The 19,035-nt window shown below is 42.5% G+C and overlaps 1 protein-coding gene across 1 annotated transcript in view; it reads right to left on the bottom strand.

The window, feature by feature from the left end:
- The window catches only part of LOC105985988, a 95,816-nt gene extending 77,431 nt beyond the window's left edge, over positions 1–18,385 (bottom strand). The window contains exon 1 of the mRNA XM_013016719.1: positions 16,931–18,385. Coding sequence (XP_012872173.1) covers positions 16,931–17,852 — 922 coding nt within the window. The 5' untranslated portion in view covers positions 17,853–18,385. The remainder of the gene's footprint in view (positions 1–16,930) is intronic.
- Positions 18,386–19,035: the final 650 nt, after the last annotated feature.

Here is a 19,035-nt window from a genome sequence, read left to right as displayed (position 1 = left end):
AAAATACATAGCTAAGGGTTCATTTTCCTGACATCACATTATCTGACCAGAAAAGGCTTTTGATAAGATACAACATTCACTCATGTTAAAAGCTCTGGAGAAAATAGGAATAGAAGGAACATTCCTTAAAACAACAGAAGTCATATATGACAGACCAATAGCTGATATTATACTTAATGGGGAAAAGCTACAACCAATTCTCCTAAAATCAGGAACAAGGCAAGGATGCCCACTGTCTCCACTCCTCTTCAATATAGTCCTGGAACCCTTAGCCAGGGAAATAAGGCAAGAAAAAGACATTAAAGGGATCATCTGCACAGGGAAAGAAGAAGTTCAACTATGTTTTTTTGCAGATGACATATACTATACTTTCATGATCCCAAAAACTCCATCCCCAAACTCTTAGAAATTATATACCACTTCGACAAAGTAGCAGGATACAAAATAAACCCACAAAAATCAGTTGCCTTCCTGTACACTGACAATGTACAAGAAGAGAGGGAAATAAAGGGAGCAACCCAGTTCACAATAACCCCCCCAAATAAAATATTTAGGAATTAATCTAACCAAAGATGTAAAAACTATTTAACAAAAACTATAAAAACTTAAAGCAAGAAATTACAGAAGACACCAGGAAATGGAAAGACCTTCCATGCTCTTGGATAGGCAGACAATATAGTGAAAATGACAATACTACCAAAATTAATATACAATTCAATGTAATTCCTATTAAAATTCCAATGACATACATTTCTGAAATACAGAAAACAGTCCAAAAATTCATATGGAACAACAAAAGACCTAGACTAGCCAAAACAATTCTAGGCAAAAAGACAACATGGGAGGGATCTTGATGCCGGATGTCAAACTCTACTATAGAGCCATAATAACAAAGACAGCATGGTACTGGCACAAAAACAGACCCGAAGACCAATGGAACAGAATAGATGATCCAGAAATAAAACCACATGCCTACAGTCAGCTGATATTTGACAAAGGAGCCAAAGACATACAGTGGAAGAAACACAGCCTCTTCAACCACTGGTGCTGGTAAAACTGGACGGCCACATGCAGAAAACTAAAAGTGGACGCAGCCTATCACCATGCACCAATATCAACTCAAAATGGATTAAAGACCTTAACATCAAACCTGAATCTCTGAAACTACCTCAGGACAGAGTAGGAGAGACACTTGAACTAATAGGCACAGGAAGGAACTTCCTGAACAGGGTCCCAGGGTTACAACAAATTGGAGAGAGACTCAACAAATAGGATTACCTTAAAATAAAAAGTTTTTGCACAACTAAAGCTATAGCAACCAAGATAGAAAGACAACTGGGAGAAAATATTTACTAGCAATATATCAAACAAGGGGTTAATATCCAGTATATAGAGGGAACTCAAGAAACTAAGCCCTCCCAAACTTAACAAACCAATTACTAAATGGGCAAGGGAACTAAAGAGAGACTTCTCAGAAGAAGAGATAAAAATGGCAAAGAAACACATGAAGAAATGTTCACCATCCCTGGTTGTGAAGGAAATGCAAATAAAGACAACCCTGAGATACCACCTTACCCCAGTCAGAATGGCCCACATCCACAAATCAGCCAATGACAAATGCTGGAGGGGATGTGGAGAAAGAGGAACCCTATTACACTGCTGGTGGGAATGTACGCTTATATAACCACTTTGGAAAGCAGTCTGGAAGGTCCTCATTGACCTCCCTTATGACTCAGTCATCCCACTGCTAAGCATCTATTCTGAACAACAGGAGCCAGTATACAAGGACACATGCACCTCCATGTTTATTGCAGCACTGTTCACAATAGCCAGGATATGGAAACAACCCAGATGCCCCACCACAGATGAATGGATCCAAAAATTGTGGTATCTATACACAATGGAATATTATGCAGCCATTAGAAATGACAAAATAATGACATTTGCAGGGAAATGGATGGAGCTAGAAGAAATCATGTTGCGTGAGGTAAGCCAAGAGCAAAGAGACAAACAGCACATGGTCTCCCTGATAAGTGGATGTTAAATCCAAAAAGTAAGGTGATAGACAAAATTAACAAGGCTTAAGAAACAAAGGACTTCCACTCATCTGGTCAAATCACTACTAAATAACCCCATGCTGCTGATCACATATATGGTATATATGTGCACACCAGAGGAAAACCAGGAGGATGACACAGAACTAGAGGGAATCAGGGAAAAACATACAACAGCGGGACCCATCAGCTGCACTGGACATTGACCAAAATGAACTAAGCAACTCAATGGCAGTGATGGGAGGGAGGAACAAGTGGGAAAGAGGGAACAGCTGATGCTATGCAAAACAAAAGAAATGTACATGTCACCCAATGTGGAAGAAATAACTGTATTGTAAAGCTCATAGAACTCATAAATGTTATAGACCATGATAAACAATGTGCCCCATGAAAGATAGAATGTGTTTGTGACTTTAACTAAGCATCACTATCCCAGAATACTGTGAAATTTGGGAAATTATGTAATCACTTAATCACAATAAAGAATTTGGAAAAAAAATGATAAGATCGGGCTGGGAAGGTGGCTCAGTGGTAGAGTGCTTGCCTTGTATGCATGAGGCCCTGGGTTCGATTCCTCAGTACCACATAAGCAGAAAAAAGCCAGAAGTTGTGCTGTGGCTCAAGTGGTAGAGCACTAGTCTTGAACTGAAGAGCTGAGGGACAGCACCCAGGTCCAGAGTTCAGGCTCCACAACCGACAATAAAAAGAAAAAGAAAGAAAAGAAGAGATAAAATCATAAAGACAAAGTCAAGGAGAAAGAGTTCCAAATTGGAGCAGACTAAATGGATGGGATGGAGGATGGCTAAGTGTAACTCAGACCTTAGCTTTAGGAATGATGCTACTGGTCTCCTTGACAACCAGAGGTTCTGGAACTGGGTCTGTAGATTAAATAGTAATGAAGATCCTTTCCTGGTTGTATTATGGTCCTGGAGGAAAGTCTTTGTGGTTAGGAAAAACACCTCAAGGCTGAACTATGGGTTGGGTTGAGTTGTTAAAGATGTTCTCTCTCTCTCTTTTCCTTTTTCTCTTTCTTCCTTCTTTCTTTCTTTCTTTTTTCCTTTCTTTTCCTTTCTTTCTTGGATAGGTTCTGGGGCTTGTACTCAGGGCCTGGGAGTTGTCCCTGAGTTTTTATATTCAAGGCTAGCACTCTATCATTTGAACCACAGATCCACATCTGGCTTTGTGTGTGTGTGTGTGTGTGTGTGTGTGTGTGTGTATGTGTGTGTGTGTTTAATTGGAGATAAGAGTATCATGGACTTTTTGCCCAGGCTGGTTTGGAACTGTGATCCTCAGATCTCAGCTTTCTGAGTAGCTAGGATTACAGATGTCGCCACTGGCACCTAACAAAGAACTTTTCAATGACTTTCACACAATGACACATATCTTGAAAAAATTGTGTACTAGCACATGTTTAAAATAAAATGCACAAAGCTGCTGGCCAAGGGATTCCAAGAACCCTGGCTTTTGTTTGCCTTATGCTGCTGTGATTGCTATGAAGCTGAACTAGAACCTGTAGACCTCCTTCCCTCCTCCCCTTCCTTCTCCCTTACTCCTTTCCCTCGCCCCACCACTTGAGCCTGAATATAGATCGGGCTTGTGAGATTCAACACTGTGGGTCTAGCAAGGAGAGAGGCCCCTATTCTAGGAAGCAGCTGGAGAATAAGCTAAAAATTATCTTCACACACTGGAATAGACAACTATAGCTGTACTCCAGATTAGGTTGTGCTGAGCCTTTTAGTCTTTAGAAAAACTCCACATTTCTATCCTCAGACCCCATGTTTTGTTATTGTGACCTATCACTGCAGTTGGTGTTATTCCCAACCCTGCCTTTTCCTTCTATTTTAACTTTAGCTGTTTGTTTGTTTATCTCATGCCAGTCCTGAGGCTTGACCTCAAAGACTGGGCACTATCCTTTAGCTTTTTTATCTCAAAGGTAGTGTTTTACCACTTGAGCCAAGCTCCACTTTCTGGCTTTCTTTTGGTGGACAATTGGAGAGAAGAGTCTTATGAACTTTCCTCCCCAGGCTGGCTTTGACTATGATCCTCAGATCTCAGCCCCCTGAATAGCTAGGTTAACAGGTGCTTTGAAGTCAAAAGGATACATATACCCCATCTCCTTCCCTGCTTCTGCCAGATTCCTGAGTGTAAAGATGCCAGATTCTCACAGGATGGAACAGAGCCCGGTAAAGCCACAACAGCAGCTAAAAACAGCTTTACATGGCTGTTTTTGAGTGGAAAATTCTGCAAGAGTGATTGGTTTACCCTCCATAAAACATTGTTATGGTTTTCAAGATGAGAGGGAGGTTAGTTGGAATTGCAGTGGTGATAGGAATTTGTAGTTGACTTTGTGCCTTATAAGGAGAAAACTAGGTAGAATCACATTTGTGACTATGTGAGGTTATCAGCAGTCCATGTGGAGGCAGTCAGACACTGCCCTACATTTTGACAAGCTCAATGGACATAAAATTGGCATTTAAATCAGTACAAATCAATAGAAATGCCTGAATGTGGATTTAAACCACTCCCTTCTGAAAGTTCTGACACATGTAGACAGTGTAGCCCAGTGAACATACACAAAAGTGAAAACTACTGCCAAGGATCAAATCTTGTGAAATGAAAGAGATCAAAAGGTAATAGCTACAGACATAAGCCAGTGCCATTGGCATTACACCTGTAATCTTAACTACTCAGAAGTAGCTGGCTTGAGGTCATCCTGGGCAGAAAAGTCTGAGAAACTCCACCTCCAATTAGCCCGCCAAAAGCTTGACTGGAGGTATGACTCAAGTGGTAGAATACCAGCTATGCAGTAGTGTGAGGTCCTGAGTTCAAGTTCTAGAAATGGCAGGAAATAAAAGCCACAAATACATTAAGTAGGACTCCAGGAAAAATCTATCAGCCTACTGCTAATAAGTTGTGATGATGATGTTATCCATGCTTAAAATGGGCTCAGAAACCAGTTGTAGTGGTGTCTATACATATTTCTGGGTTGTTTTTTTTGTTTTTTTTGTGGTTGCCATACTGGAGATTGGAGCCAGGACGTGGAACATGTTGAGTACAAGTTCTATCACTTAGCTGACAGCTATTTCAATCCATGGTACATTTTGTGGGGGACTTAGATGGTGGAAAACTTCCTAATCCCTTTAGAAGGGATTTCATTAGTATCACAGGGGCAATTCAGACTGCTCCTGCTCCTGACCCTTCAAGGTTCTGTTTTCTATCTGTAACAACAGATGCTTAATCCACAAGTCCTACTAAAAGAAGATAACGATTATAAAGAGAAAATAAGAAGGACCTGGGACAGACACTGGGTTGGGCCCTACTGGCTCAGTGCCAGAGCTCTCATGCTTGACAGAAGCAATTGCATCGGTTTGATACCCAGCAAAGAATAACAACAACAATAGCAACAAAAACTTGAGCCAGGCGCCAGTGGTTTGCACCTGTAATCCTAGCTACTCAGGAGGCTGAAATCTGAGGATAATGGTTTAAAGCCAAACCCAACAGGAAAGTCCAAGGTGAGATTCTTTTTTGCTTCCCCTGCCCTACCCCCCATGAGATTTTTGTTTCCAATTAAGCTTTTTTTTTTTAAGCCCAAAGTAGAGTTGTATCTCAAGTGGTAGAATGGTAGAGTGTACAGTACTAGCCTTGAGCACAAAAACTCAGGAACAGCATGCAACCCTGAGTTCAGCCCCAGAACCAGCACTAACAACAACAACAACAATAATAATAATAACAACAGATTTCTGTAGACAAGGGAGGATATAAGAAAAAAATTTGGCATAATGGCTAAAAGTTCTGTTTGGGGTATAGCAATCATATAGGGAATTCAAGCTGGAGCCACATAAACTACATTTTCTGGATAGTTAAAACCAGAGCATCTTAGGGAAAATTCCCTTAATGCTTGGTTTTATTTTTCTAGACCCAAACATACAAAAAGCAACTTCAGTCCTGAAAATGCATCAAGAGGATCATTGATACTGACCTTAGCAGCCTGATGACTAACAGTCCCCACAGCCCAGCCACACTGCCAGCAGTGTTTCCTAATGCATTCTGCATAAGTGGCAAAGGGTGTCTGCCCTTTGGAAAAGTCATGGGGGTGGGGAGGAATGGGTTAGGACTCCTGTGCTGTGGACTGCTTCAAAGCTTAAACCAGAATTGAAAAAAAAAATCACAAAATTAACATTCTGAGAAACAGGAGGAAATAGGTCTTTATTTGTAGAAACCATTTTCTGAGACAAACAGAATAGGTTAGGTTGCCCCTTGGTCTCCATGAGGAATTGTTCCAAGATCCCCCCTCAGATACCGAACTCTGGATGTTCAAAACCATTCTATAGTATGCATATGACTTGCATATCTTCCCATAAACTTTGAATCATTTTTAAATGACTCATAACACCCAATCAAGTGCAAATACTATGTTGAAAGTTAGGAGAATGAGTGATGGGTAAAGAATTCTATAAATGTTTATGACAGACACAATTCTTTCCTTCTTTCTTTCTTTCCTTTTTTTTTTTTTTTGGTTGATTGTGAGGCTTGAATTCATGGCCTGAGCACTACTCCTAAGCTTTTTAAATCAAGGCTAGCATTCTACCACTTTGAGCTACAGTTCCACTTCGAGGAGTTTCAAGGACTTTCTTGCCTGAGCTGGCTTTGAACTTGAACCTCAGATCTTAGCCTCCTGGGTAGCGAGGATTATAGGCATGAGCCACTGGCACCTGGCCCACAATTATTTCAGAATATAGTGAATCTGAAGTTGGTTGAATCCTTAGATGCAGAGCCTGCCTCTATACAGAGGACGAGCCATCATTTTTAATTTTTTCCTTTGTGCTGGCCCTGGAGCTTTAACTCAGGGCCTTGTGTTCTTACTTGCCTTTTTACCATTTGAACCACAGCTCCACTTCCAGGTTTTGCTGGTTAATTGGAGGTAAGAGTCTCACAGAGGGCAGGGAAGGTGGTTCAGTGGTAGAATGCTTGCCTTGCATGCATGAGGCCCTGGGTTTGATTCCTCAGTACCACATAAAGAGAAAAGGCTGGAAGTGGTGCTGTGGCTCAAATGGTAGAATGCTAGCCTTGAGCTGAAGAGCTGTGGGACAGCACCCAAGCCCAGAGATCAAGCCCCACAACAGACAAAAAAGAAAAAGAGTCTCACAGACTTGTCTGCTGGGGCTGGCTTTGAACCTCCATCCTCAGATCTCAATCTCCTGAGTAGTTAGGATTACAGGAATATGGCCCCATGGTACCCAGCTTTGAACGAGTCATCTTTTTCCTCCTTCATTTGCTTCTGGCTCCACACAATATTAGAACCGCACTAGGTCATTTGGTCCAATCATTCAGCTTACTTCCTCATGGCTGGTGTTTGGGGACAGGACAACTGAACACAGATATAGAGGATTCACTCAGTAGGTAGGAGGCCAAGGAGGAGGCGTTTGTTATAAGAGAAGTGGCTGGAGACTATGTCTGTGGCAGAAAGGGAGCTGAAATGTGACATTTCAGCTGGATCTTAAGGTCAGTTGATTAGAATGAACAGCAAAGGCAAAGAACAAGGGAACATTCCGGAACAAGGGGACAGTACCATTACCAAGGGTATAGGAGACCATTTATCTTCAGATCAACCTAAAATGACCAAAACGTTAAGGAGAGGCTTTTAACTAGACCCAGAATTCCTTTGTGACATTGTGAAGAAGAGATACACTGATGAGATAATCCCTGTGGCCACACATCCAATTTCTTTTCCATGGGCAAACAGTAGTTGTAAAAGGGGGTTAGTGTGACATTTTTGCATATATGTAAAAATACATCAAAATTGGCCCCATTCTACCACTCTCCTGTCTCTCCCCCACCCCTCTTCTTAAAACAATTTCAGCAGGTTTCATTGTTTTATTTTCACACACATGCATATAAATTACTTGGGCCATATGCAAACTCACTCGCTCAATTGGCCCTCCTCCTCTTCTTGTACCCTCTCCCCTCATCAGAACCTGCTTTACCTTCCTGTCATTTGTTTCTCTCTCTTTTATATTTTTACTGCATATTAATTACCCGGTCATGGAGCTTGAACTCTGGGCCTGAACACTGTCCCTCAGCTATTCAGCTCAAGGCTAGCACTCTACCACTTGAGCCACTACACTACTTCCGGTTTTCTGAATGGTTTAATGGAGATAAGAGTCCCAAGGCCTTTCCTGCCTGGGCTGGCTTTGCACAGTGATCTTGAGATCTCAGCCTCCAGAGTAGCTAGGATTATAGGCGTGAGCCACCGGCGACCAACTGAATAATCCTCTTTAATTACTACCCTCTCCCTTAGTTTTGTGCCAAACCTGGCACTTGAACTCAGGGCCTGGGTGTTATCCCTGAGTTTCATGCTCAAGGCTGGCACTCTACTATTTGAGTCACAGTTACACTTCTGACTTTTTGGAAGTTCACTGGAAATAAGAGTCTCATGGATTTTCCTGCCTGGACTGGCTTGGAGCCATGATCTTTGAAACTCAACCTCTTGAGTAGCTTAGGATTATTGGCATGACCATTGGTGCTCAGCTTCCTTCTTCCCCATCTCTCCAATTCCTTACACTGTCTTTATACTTAGCTGAAATGTATGGAAAAATGATTTACCCTACATCTTCCTCACCCCCTGGCCCCCACTCCTCCTTATACTTAATCTTTTTTTAACCAAAAATAACACAATTTAATCTAATCCTCCCATTTGTCTTACAAGAAGGTACTTTTCCACCACTATGGAGAAGAGCCCTTTGACAAAGAGAATATAGGCACTTTGCCCAAAGATAAACAGATAGTTGGTGGTACAGCCAGGCTCCTAAATCCTCTCTTGAGAACTAAAAGTAGAACTCAGTGGTAGAGCAATGGTCTCACATGTGTAAGGCCCCAGTTTAATCCTAAATACCACAAGAAAAAAATCCCACTGATGGGAACCAGCAACTCTGTCTCCACTGAGCAAACAGAGCTGTAATCATTCTTCTCATCAGACTCAACAGTCTGCTGAAGTCTAAAGTGTATTCCAGCCAAGCACTGGTGGCTCACGCCTGTAATCTTAGCTACTCAGGAGACTGAGATCTGAGGATCTCGGGTCAGAGCCAGCCTGGCAGGAAAGTTAGTGAGACACTTATCTCCAATTAAACAGTAAAATGATAGAAGTAGAACTATGGCTCAAGTGGTAGAACACCAGCCTTTAGTGGGAAAAGCTAAGGGAGAGCATAAGGCCCTAAGTTCAAGCCCCAGATCCTACACAAAACAAATAACTTCAATGAGATGTAAACATTTCTAGAAGGTTGTGTTGAGTCACTTTTTTTTTGTTGGTGGTGGTGGTCATGGGGCTTGAACTCTGGGTCTGGGCCCTGTCCCTCACCTCGTTAGCTCCAGGCAAGTACTCTACCACTTGAGTCACAGTGCTACTTCCCATTTTCTGGTAGTTAATTGGAAATAAGAGTCTCATGGACTTTCCTGCCCGAGCTGGCTTTGAACCGAGATTCTCAGATCTCAGCCTCCTGAGTAGCTAGGATTACAGGCATGAGTCACTGGTGCCTGGCTGAGTCACTTTTTAACAATTTATAGCAAGTACTCCTGCTATATCGTGACAAAAAACAGAAACTCAATTTCTAGATGTCCTATCAGAGTATGACTTCAAGTTGACATAGATAGATATCATCCTCTTTCAGGAAAAGGAATAGGAAAGAACACTTTTATAGCTGGGGAATGAGAAAAGAAAATAGGTAAGGATAGAGTATGAGCCACAGATGATCCCAAACAAACCCAGAGACCAGCAAAGCAAAGAAGATAAAGTACAGCAAGCAAGGAGCTCACCCATAGATTAACCCCTTCTCTTCTGGAGCAACTATAAAACGATTTTACTATTACTTTGACTATTAACAAAAATGAAAGGTGAAGTCTGCCAGGCCCTTTACCAAAACCTTTCCAAAGACCTGTGTTTCCTTGAAAAGAACTCACTAATGTCCCAATTCAATGATATCCTTTCCTAAGAGATAGAAAACAAAGATTGTTTATGCCCACCTAGTTGTAAAATATATCCCCCAAACTTCCTTTCCTACAGATCTACCCCTAAACCTAGTGATCTCAGAATTTTTTTATTTTTTGGGTCCGGTCATGGGGCCTGAACTCTGGGCCTGGGCGCTGTCCCTCAGCTCTTCAGCTCAAGGCTAGCACTCTACCACTTGAGCCACGGCGCCGCTTTTTTCTTTTTTGCTTATGTGGGGCTGAGGAATCGAACCCAGGGCCTCGAGCATGCAAGGCAAGCGCTCTACCACTGAGCCACCTTCCCGATCTCAGAAATTTTGAGTCTGATTGATTGGAGGAATGTACGTTCTCTCAGGATGTTAGACCCAGGCCCTTCACTGGGCCATGAGTGACTTCCCAGTAGCACTTGGGGTCAGAGCGTTTCTGACTTGCAGCTCCTGGCATCCTCAGAATTGCATCTTATGTATATAGTGAGGTCTAAAAGGATATATATACCAGTCTCCAGTAATGATGACCAGTCAGGCCAGTCATAGATGCCACTGCATATGGAAATGCAAAACAAAAACAAAAGCACAAAAAAAAAAAAACCCTTCCACATCAAGGGCCCCAGGGCAAAAGCATGCCATGGAATCAGTCAATATTCTAGACAAAGCTCATGTGTTGAGGGCTTATTCCCCAATACAGCAGTGTTCAGAGGAGATAATTGGTTCATGAGGCTCTGACTTTATCAATGGGTTCTGAGCTTAAGGAGCTGTTGGAAGGTGGTGGAAATGTTCAGAGTGGAGCCAGCGATCATTCTTTCTCCTGTCTCTAACAAAGCTTGCTCTCAAAGACTGTTCTCTCTTTTATTCATATTTTAATATAAAATTGAGATTAATTCCTGTGGAGTTTTATTCAAAGTACCTCCTTGCAGTAACTGTAATTTTTAGTCAGTTTGACATCCTTAAATCCAAGGAACATATGGTCGATAAAACAAACCCACTACATGTCTACATCACAAGAGCTGGTGGATAAACTTGAACTTCAAGCCTACAAATGGTTCTTTTTCCTAACTGGAAATCATCCATAATTGATTCAGGTGATAAGCTAAAAGATCACACTTATCTTGTTGTGAACTGGGTTAGAGAAGACAGGTGGGAGGGAGTGACTTAGCTAGACAAGGGCTTAAAATGGAGGTGGGGAAGAAAGCAAGACAGGAAGCTCCAGTTTCATGACTACTAAAATACCTTTAAAAGCCTTTTGAGCTTCCTGTCTGTGTTGCTTTCTTCCTCATACACACATTCACCCATCACATGGATATGTGGACAGTCTTATCTTCTGAGAAGCCTCAGGGGACCTGCCACAGTATAGGTATAGATATAGGTACAGTAACTATGTTTCCTTTTATTTTTATAAAACTGCCTGGGATTGGTGGCAGTGGGTCAACTTGTAATCCTAGCTACTCAAAGGCTAAGATTTGAGGATCACAGTTCAAAACCAGATGGAACAGGAAAATCTGTGAGACCCTTATCTCCAGTTAACCACCAAAAGGTTGGACGTGGAGCTGTGGCTCAAGTGGTAGAGCACTAACCTTGAACAAAAGAGCTCAGGACAGTGCCCAGACTTTGAGTTGAAGCCCCATGACCGACTATAATTATATATATATATATATATATATATATATGTAATTTATATGTGTTTAAATTAATTTCATTCTTTTCCCCAGTACTATGGATAGAATCCAGTCCTTGGGACTGTGATCAACTAGAAGAGTCATAATTCCCCTTCCCAACCCTCATATACCACTTGAAGAACTCTCCCTACATAAATAAGGAAGATCTCCACATAGGTAGGGTAACAGTTAAATAAGATAATCACTCACATTTCCAGTGCCCTTAACACCTGATGATCCAGCCCTGCACACAGGCTGGCCCCAGGCTGGGAAGACCAGGAGGGTTCTCTAGCAAGGAAGGAACTACACACATCACTCAGAAGCTACCCCCAGGACTAACTTATCTGCATTTTGCAAATGCATGAATTGGGGCCTTTCTTTTCTATTGCTTTGCTGACATCATTGCTAACCAGAGATGTCAAAACCCACTTGTGAGCGAAATGAGTCCCTTCCCATAGCTTAGTCCACTCCTTCCCTTCTCCACAGCTTAGCATGCTCCCTTTTTGGCAGCGCTAGGCCCATGTAGTAAAGGCAGTAAATAATCAACTTCCAGCCCCCTTACCTTGGGATGGCACTCCTCTGGGGCAGCTACCACTATATAAGGCAACAAGAGCCCCTTAGAGTGACCCTCAGGTCTGGGCAGCTGCAGGACCCCTTATCTACCATTTGGACAGCAGCCATAAATCCTAGTCCACCATGATGAAGCCCCTGGCCCGCACGTCCACACCAGAGTCTTCTCCTCCTAGCTCCTTCTAGCCCCTCCTAAGCCTCCTAGGTTATATAGGTCACCCCAGACAATAGCTGGTGGTGCTTCTCATTCCTCCCTTGTGAGAAGGGGTCTTGCTGGCCCCCCTTTCCAGGCAATAAACCTTTCTTTGTTCTCTGTACCTGGATGTCTGCGTGGTTCTCTGGCAAAGTTATGAGTCTTAATTTTGCTAACACCACTTTCAGTGTTTGAGTCCTGAGGAGCCTTCATGTTCTGTCCAATCAACTGATTTCAGCCATGAACTCTCAGGGTGGAAAGACTGGGCCACTTTGCACACTCCATGAAGTTTCTTCACAGCATCTCCCTGGCGTCTGGGAGCCTGGTTTTGCTCAGCGGCATAAAAGCTCCCTATTCTCTTCCAATCTCCTGAGGGTTCTGTTGTCTCCCACCAAGGACCCCCAAATTCTTCTTCCAAAATTGCAGTCTTTACCTCTGTTTTTTTTTTCCTTCCAGGAGTAAACATTTTCATTAAGACTCTTCTGTTTTTTAGGGGGCAGGGAGGGGAGTGTGGAGGACTGGCTTGGTTGGCAGAGCACCAGCCAATGAGCAAAGCATGAGGTACTGAGTTTGAATCCTGGTCTTGCAACAACAAGAAAGAAAGGAAGGAAGGAAAGAGAGAAAAAAGAGAAAGAAAGAAAGAAAAAAAGAAAGAAAAAAAGAAAGAGGGAAGGAGAGAAGGAGAGAAGGAAGGAAGGAAGGAAAGAAGGAAAAAAGGAAGGAAGGAAGGGAGGGAGGGAGGGAAGGAGGGAAGGAAGGAAGGAGGAAAGGAGGGAAGGAGGGAAGGAAAGAAGGAAGGAGGGAAGGAAGGAAGGAAGGAAGGGAAGGAAAGAATGCTTTTTATTTTCCAAAATGAAATTATGCTGGTTCTTTCTAAAAATAATATGGGGTTTGCCTTTGTACCGTCCCTGGCTGCCCTATTGGGAACATGCTTTGTCAGCGTCTCCGCTTACAGTGTGGTGGCAGATCTGGACAGCTTCTACATCATTATCTAAATGACACAGAGGGAGAAGCAGGGATTTTGCCTTCCCTACTCTGGGCTCTGCCACTCTATTTAAAGAGATATAGAGTATGCTTCTTCTGCCTGACTTTCTTGAACCTTGCTTCTTATTAACTGCAACATTACCTCTTCCTGCTCTGAGAAAATCAGATTTATGCAGATTTCTAAGTCTAGGAAGCTTTGTGTACTCATGTGTAAAACGAGCCTCTGCAAGGATCCATATGTTTGCCTGTACCTGTGAATTTCCTGGAAGGTGCTAGAACTGCTGGCTGAGTCCAACACCGGAGGGACATGGGCCTGGCCTTAGGTAACTTTTGAAGCTCCAGGTGTCCGTATATGTACTCAGGGTTGAAGAAATCAATCTGAGAATCTGAGCCTCCTAGTTATTTTTTTTTCCTTGAGCCGTAAGCCTCATTTGCACGCGCTTGTGCGTGTGTGCACACACACTGTGGCTTGAATTCAGGGCATGGATGCTATCCCGTAGATTTTTCTCTCAAAGCTGGCACTCTATCCATTTGAGCCACAGCTCTACTTCTGGCATTTTAGTGGTTAATTGGAGATAAAGAGTCTCATGGATTTTCCTGCCCAGGCTGGCCTAGGACCATGATCCTCAGATCAGGCTCCTGAGTAGCTAGGAATACAGACTACTGGTACTTAGCTGAGCCTCCATTTTGGAGTTGAACTAGCAGAACTGAGCTGGTTCTTGTTGGGTGTAACTTGAGATTATTCTAATTGGAACTTGTACCAAAGGAAAGACCAGTCAATTTGGTTACATCTGATATTTAACTGAAAATAAGCTTTAAAAGATCAGGCTTAGAATCCTGGCTTCTAATTGGTGCTTTTATTTACTGGCAGAATGACCCAAGCGCCTGGTCAATTACCCATCTTGAAGTCTCTATCTCTATAAAATGAAGGGCCTGGTCTACAAATGCTTACCATGCTCTAAATTTTGAATCCATTTCCAGGAGGGCTTGAGAATTTTTTTTTCTGCCATGGGGCTTGAACTCAGGACCTGGTCACTGTCTCTGAGTTTTATTTTTGCTCAAGGTTAGCGCTCTATCATGGTGAGCTCCACTCTCCCACAGCTCTACTTTTGTTTTTTGGGTGGTTAGTTCTATATAAAAGTCTCATGAACTTTCCTGCCTGGGGTGGTTTGAGCTGTGATCCTCAGACCTCAGCTTCCTGGGTAGTTAGTACGCCAGTACCCAGCTTTTTTTTTTTTTTTTTTTTAAGGCTTGACCTCAGTGTCTCACTCTCGAATTTGGCTTTTTTGCTCAAGCTGGTGCTTTTCCACTTGAGCCACATCTCTGATTCCAGCTTTATTTTATTTTTTTTGTCTGTTATGGAGCCTGAACTCTGGGCATAAACGCTGTCCCTCAGCTATTCAGCTCAAGGCTAACACTCTAACACTTGAGCCACTGTGACACTTCCAGTTTTTTGAATGGTTTATTGGAGATAAGACTCTTCCTTTGAACCCGATCATCAGATCTTAGCCTCATGAGTAGCTAGGATAACAGGCGTGAGCCACCAGTGCCCGGCTAATTGGAAATAAATGATCTCACAAACTTTTCTGCCTGGTCTGGTTTTGAGGCTGATTCTTGTATCTCAGCTTCCTATGTTCAGGAAGTCATCAAGATTGTGGAAAGCTCAAAATATTTCTCATTATCTCTGGATTCAGAGTCCAGAGTGCTCACCATTACACAATAGAACCTCCTTCTCCTTATCTCTATGCTTACCTATGCTTCTGTCTTCTTATCTGCCAATAGAGTTGTACCTTCCAGGTGGTGAGCAGAGCAGTTGTAAAGATTAGTTTTCATTTTGCCTAACATCAACTTATCTGACTGTTTCTGCTTGTCTCAGACATATACTAGTTATTGCAAATCAGGGAAGCCATGGGACCTATGTTTTTTTTGGGCCTGGCTTACTTCACTTATATAATGTAATTTGGGGAGGAGAAGGGAAAAAACAAATTGTTTAAATAGGGATACAGGTGGACCCATTGCAACAATGAGATGTACAAGATGTTATGTCGAAAAATGAACTTTACAACTATGGGGATTGGGGGGGAGATGGGAGGGCAGGGATGGTAAGGGGAAACAAAGGAGGAGCCAACAATGCTTGATAAGAAATGTACTCAGTACCTTGCTCATGTAATTGTAATCCCTCTGTACAGTATTTTCACAATTAAAAAAAACTTATTAAGAGGAAAAAAAGATTTGTTTTTAATTAACATCAATGTTGTATACAGACAAAATAGGACATGATTCAACCTTTAAAGGGGAAGAATTTCTATCCTTTGTGACCTGGGGAGAGGTTCCTGAGATCTCAGTTCCATGTGGAAAAGAACAGAGCTGATTCAAGAGCAGAGCACAGAGGGGCAATTCATAACATCAGCGCATAGAAGGGTGGATGGGGGAAAGCAAGAGAGATGTTGGCCAAAGGCACAAAACTTCAGAGCGCAGAAATGTTTCAAGATCTATTCTTGCACAACAGAAAACTATACTCAAGACTGACTTACTCAATGATAATATATATTTCAAAATAATCAAGAAGTACATTTCAAACAACTCAATACACACACACACACCCACACACACACCCCTACACACCTGCATGCATGCACATACACAACAAAGATAGGTAAAGCGAAGTCATGACTATGGTAATGAGCTTACCTTGATCATCCACACTGTATCTTATACAATTATGATTTGTGAATAAGTAATGCTAATATTATCAATAAATAATAAAAATAATATCGACAATTAAATAAATATTCCATGTTACAGCATTAACACTTGAAATTATGACAATTTCTAAATGTTAAAAAGTTTTCTTTTACTATCATTTAAGCAATGTTTTCTCTGTTGATTATATCATATTTAGTAATAAAAACAAAAAGAAGCCCAGTATAGTGTCATGTACCTGTAGTCTCAGCTACCCAGCAGGCTAATGCAGAAGTCTAGGAGTTGAAAGCTAGTCTGGGCAACAAAGTGAGATCTAGCTTCTTAAAACAACAACAAAAGCCAGCATGGGGGGTTGGGAGGGGGTGGAGAGGAAGGGGAGAGATGGGAAGGGATGGGAAGGGGAAACAAAGGAGGAGGCAACCATGCTTGATAAGAAATGTACTCATTACCTTGCTCACGCAATTGTAACCCCTATGTATGTGTCACAATTAAAAAAAAAAAAAAAGCCAGCACTGGTGATTACAGATTACACCAGTAATCCTAGCTATTCAGAAGGCTGAGATCTGAGGATTGTAGTTTGAAGCCAGCTCAGGCAGGAAAGTCTGTGAGATTCTTATCTCCAGCTAAGACTAGAAAACCAGAAGTGGAACTATGGCTCCAAGAGCCAAAAATCGCCAAGGACAACGCCCAAACCCTGAGTTCAAGCCCTATGACTAACAAAAAACAAACAAAAAGACCACCCCAAAACAAAACAACAACAAAATAAAATAAAGAGACAGAGAAAAAGACACATACCTGGAATCCTATTGAGTGTCACCCAGAAATGTTCGTCAGGACTATAAGTGTCCTTGGACCATGAGAGCAAGTCCAGTGCCTGCTGGTCTTGGAGGACAAAATTAGCAAATTCCCTTGTGAGAGCCACATAAGCAGTGCCAAAGTAAATGGCCATATTGTGTGGAGGAGGGGTTTTTAACTTTGCTGTTTTATGTACATAGGAATTTTTTCTGTCTAACAATTCCTTGTGGACATACTTAGTCCTCCCGACAGCGTGGGCTGGGGGCAGCACCCCTGGGGTGAGATTCTTCCCTTTAAGTTCTTTCAGATACTGCACGATTTCCCTGTTGGTCTTCAGGGGGAAATCTTGCCCACAGGTGTTGAGGAGGTACTTCCAGGGGACCTCGGAGGTCACCAGATCCTTCATGCAATTCAGGTCAGCCTGGAGCCTGGAGATCCCACCATAGACCACGGATTCCATCTTGGAAGCCAGAAATGTGTTAGGGAAGCAGCTGAGTAACTGTCCCACGGAGTTTTTAAACTCCTGCGGGGCTTTCTCATCCACATGAATGCAGTAGACGTTTTGAGGCATGTAGATGGCCCTGAAGAGCCTCTCAAAAGTGCCAAAATCTTTGTGGATTGTCAGTGTGAACGCCAAAGGGAAAGCAGCTTCTTCTTCAGAGAGAGTTTCTGTTATATAATGATTTTGAACCTTATACTCGTAGCAAGTGGATGTGTTGAGGGTGGTCTTCAGCGCATTTTCTGTAACATGAAACCCCTCCCCTTCAATCATTTGAAGACAGATCTCTGCTAAGAGTGAAGTATTGGCCAGAGCTGCCGGCAGAAAACGTTTCTTATCCCGTAACTTGTTATTGTAAATAAACACAAAAGTCAGAGCTGTAGCAAGAGACAGGCTAAACAGACAGTATTTTGAACACCTCATCGTTTGAGGAAGCAGGAAATGAGTCAAATGTCTTCCCAGATTTCACCAGAGCAAAGATAGATTTAACTCACATTTTCTCCAGGTACCAGCATCATCCTTGCTTTCTTTCTTTTTCCTCCTTCTTCTTCCTCTTTCTGTCTTCATTTATGGTTTTGTTTCATTGTCCTTTTCCTTTGAGGTTGTTTCTAAAGCGGTCTCTTTGCTGAGTCTCTCACTCATTCCCAAACTGTCACTACATAGAAGCATACCACCTCAGGGAGGTTCCATCACACGGTGCCTTACCTATCCTTGTGGCAGAATGGTTAGCAGGTAAGGTGACCAGCCAGCAAGCCATCACCACGCTAGGATTTCAAACCCAACCTCTTTTCCTAGCCAAAGGCTGGTGTCTGTGGTCTGTGCCTGGCTTCCTGTTAATCATTGCATTCAACGGACGGGTTTGTTTGTTTAAACAAGCTGCCAAGTTAAAAGCTTCAGTTAGAAACATGTGAACACTGCCTGGAGAGATATTCTGTCAATTAAAAAAAAAATGTCCTGCTTAAAAATAAATTGCTTAACCCGGTCTTTTTCCACACACACTCAGCCTTCCCCTGCTCCCACCCACTCCTCCTTGCTCCTCTTCCCATTGGCTGGGTATGCAACAACAAAAATGCGACAAAAAGCACCACAGCAGACCGGCTGGGACGCTAACTTCCACTCTCTCAGTTATCTCTGGTTATCTCTGCTTCTAGGGAAAGTCCTCCAGCAAAGCAATCACTTCATTTAGCAAGCTGTCTCCACTATCTGATCTTCCTCTACAAAATCACCGGCACCTTTTGATGAATAGAGACTAACTTGTACGTTTGTTTGAAAGAAGTTACAGCTTGTCATCACCCTCAAAATTTTCATAGAGGCTGAAGTTAGTCAATGTGCAGTTCGTGTTTGCCTTTGTTTGAGTAGGATCTAGGCTGCTATCTTCATTTTTTTTTCTTTGGGTCCGGTTGTGGGGCCTGACCTCAGGGCCTGGGTGCTGTCCCTCAGCTCTTCAGCTCAAGGCTAGCGCTCTACCACTTGAGCCACAGCGCCACTTCCAGCTTTTTTCTTTTTTGCTTATGTGGGGCTGAGGAATCGAACCCAGGGCCTCGAGCATGCAAGGCAAGCGCTCTACCACTGAGCCACCTTCCCAGCCCCCAGAGATTCCTTTTTT

The sequence above is a fragment of the Dipodomys ordii genome, unplaced genomic scaffold, assembly GCF_000151885.1.
Source record: "Dipodomys ordii isolate 6190 unplaced genomic scaffold, Dord_2.0 Scaffold32, whole genome shotgun sequence".
Lineage (NCBI taxonomy): Eukaryota > Metazoa > Chordata > Mammalia > Rodentia > Heteromyidae > Dipodomys > Dipodomys ordii.
This window is presented reverse-complemented; position numbering and strand designations above follow the sequence as displayed.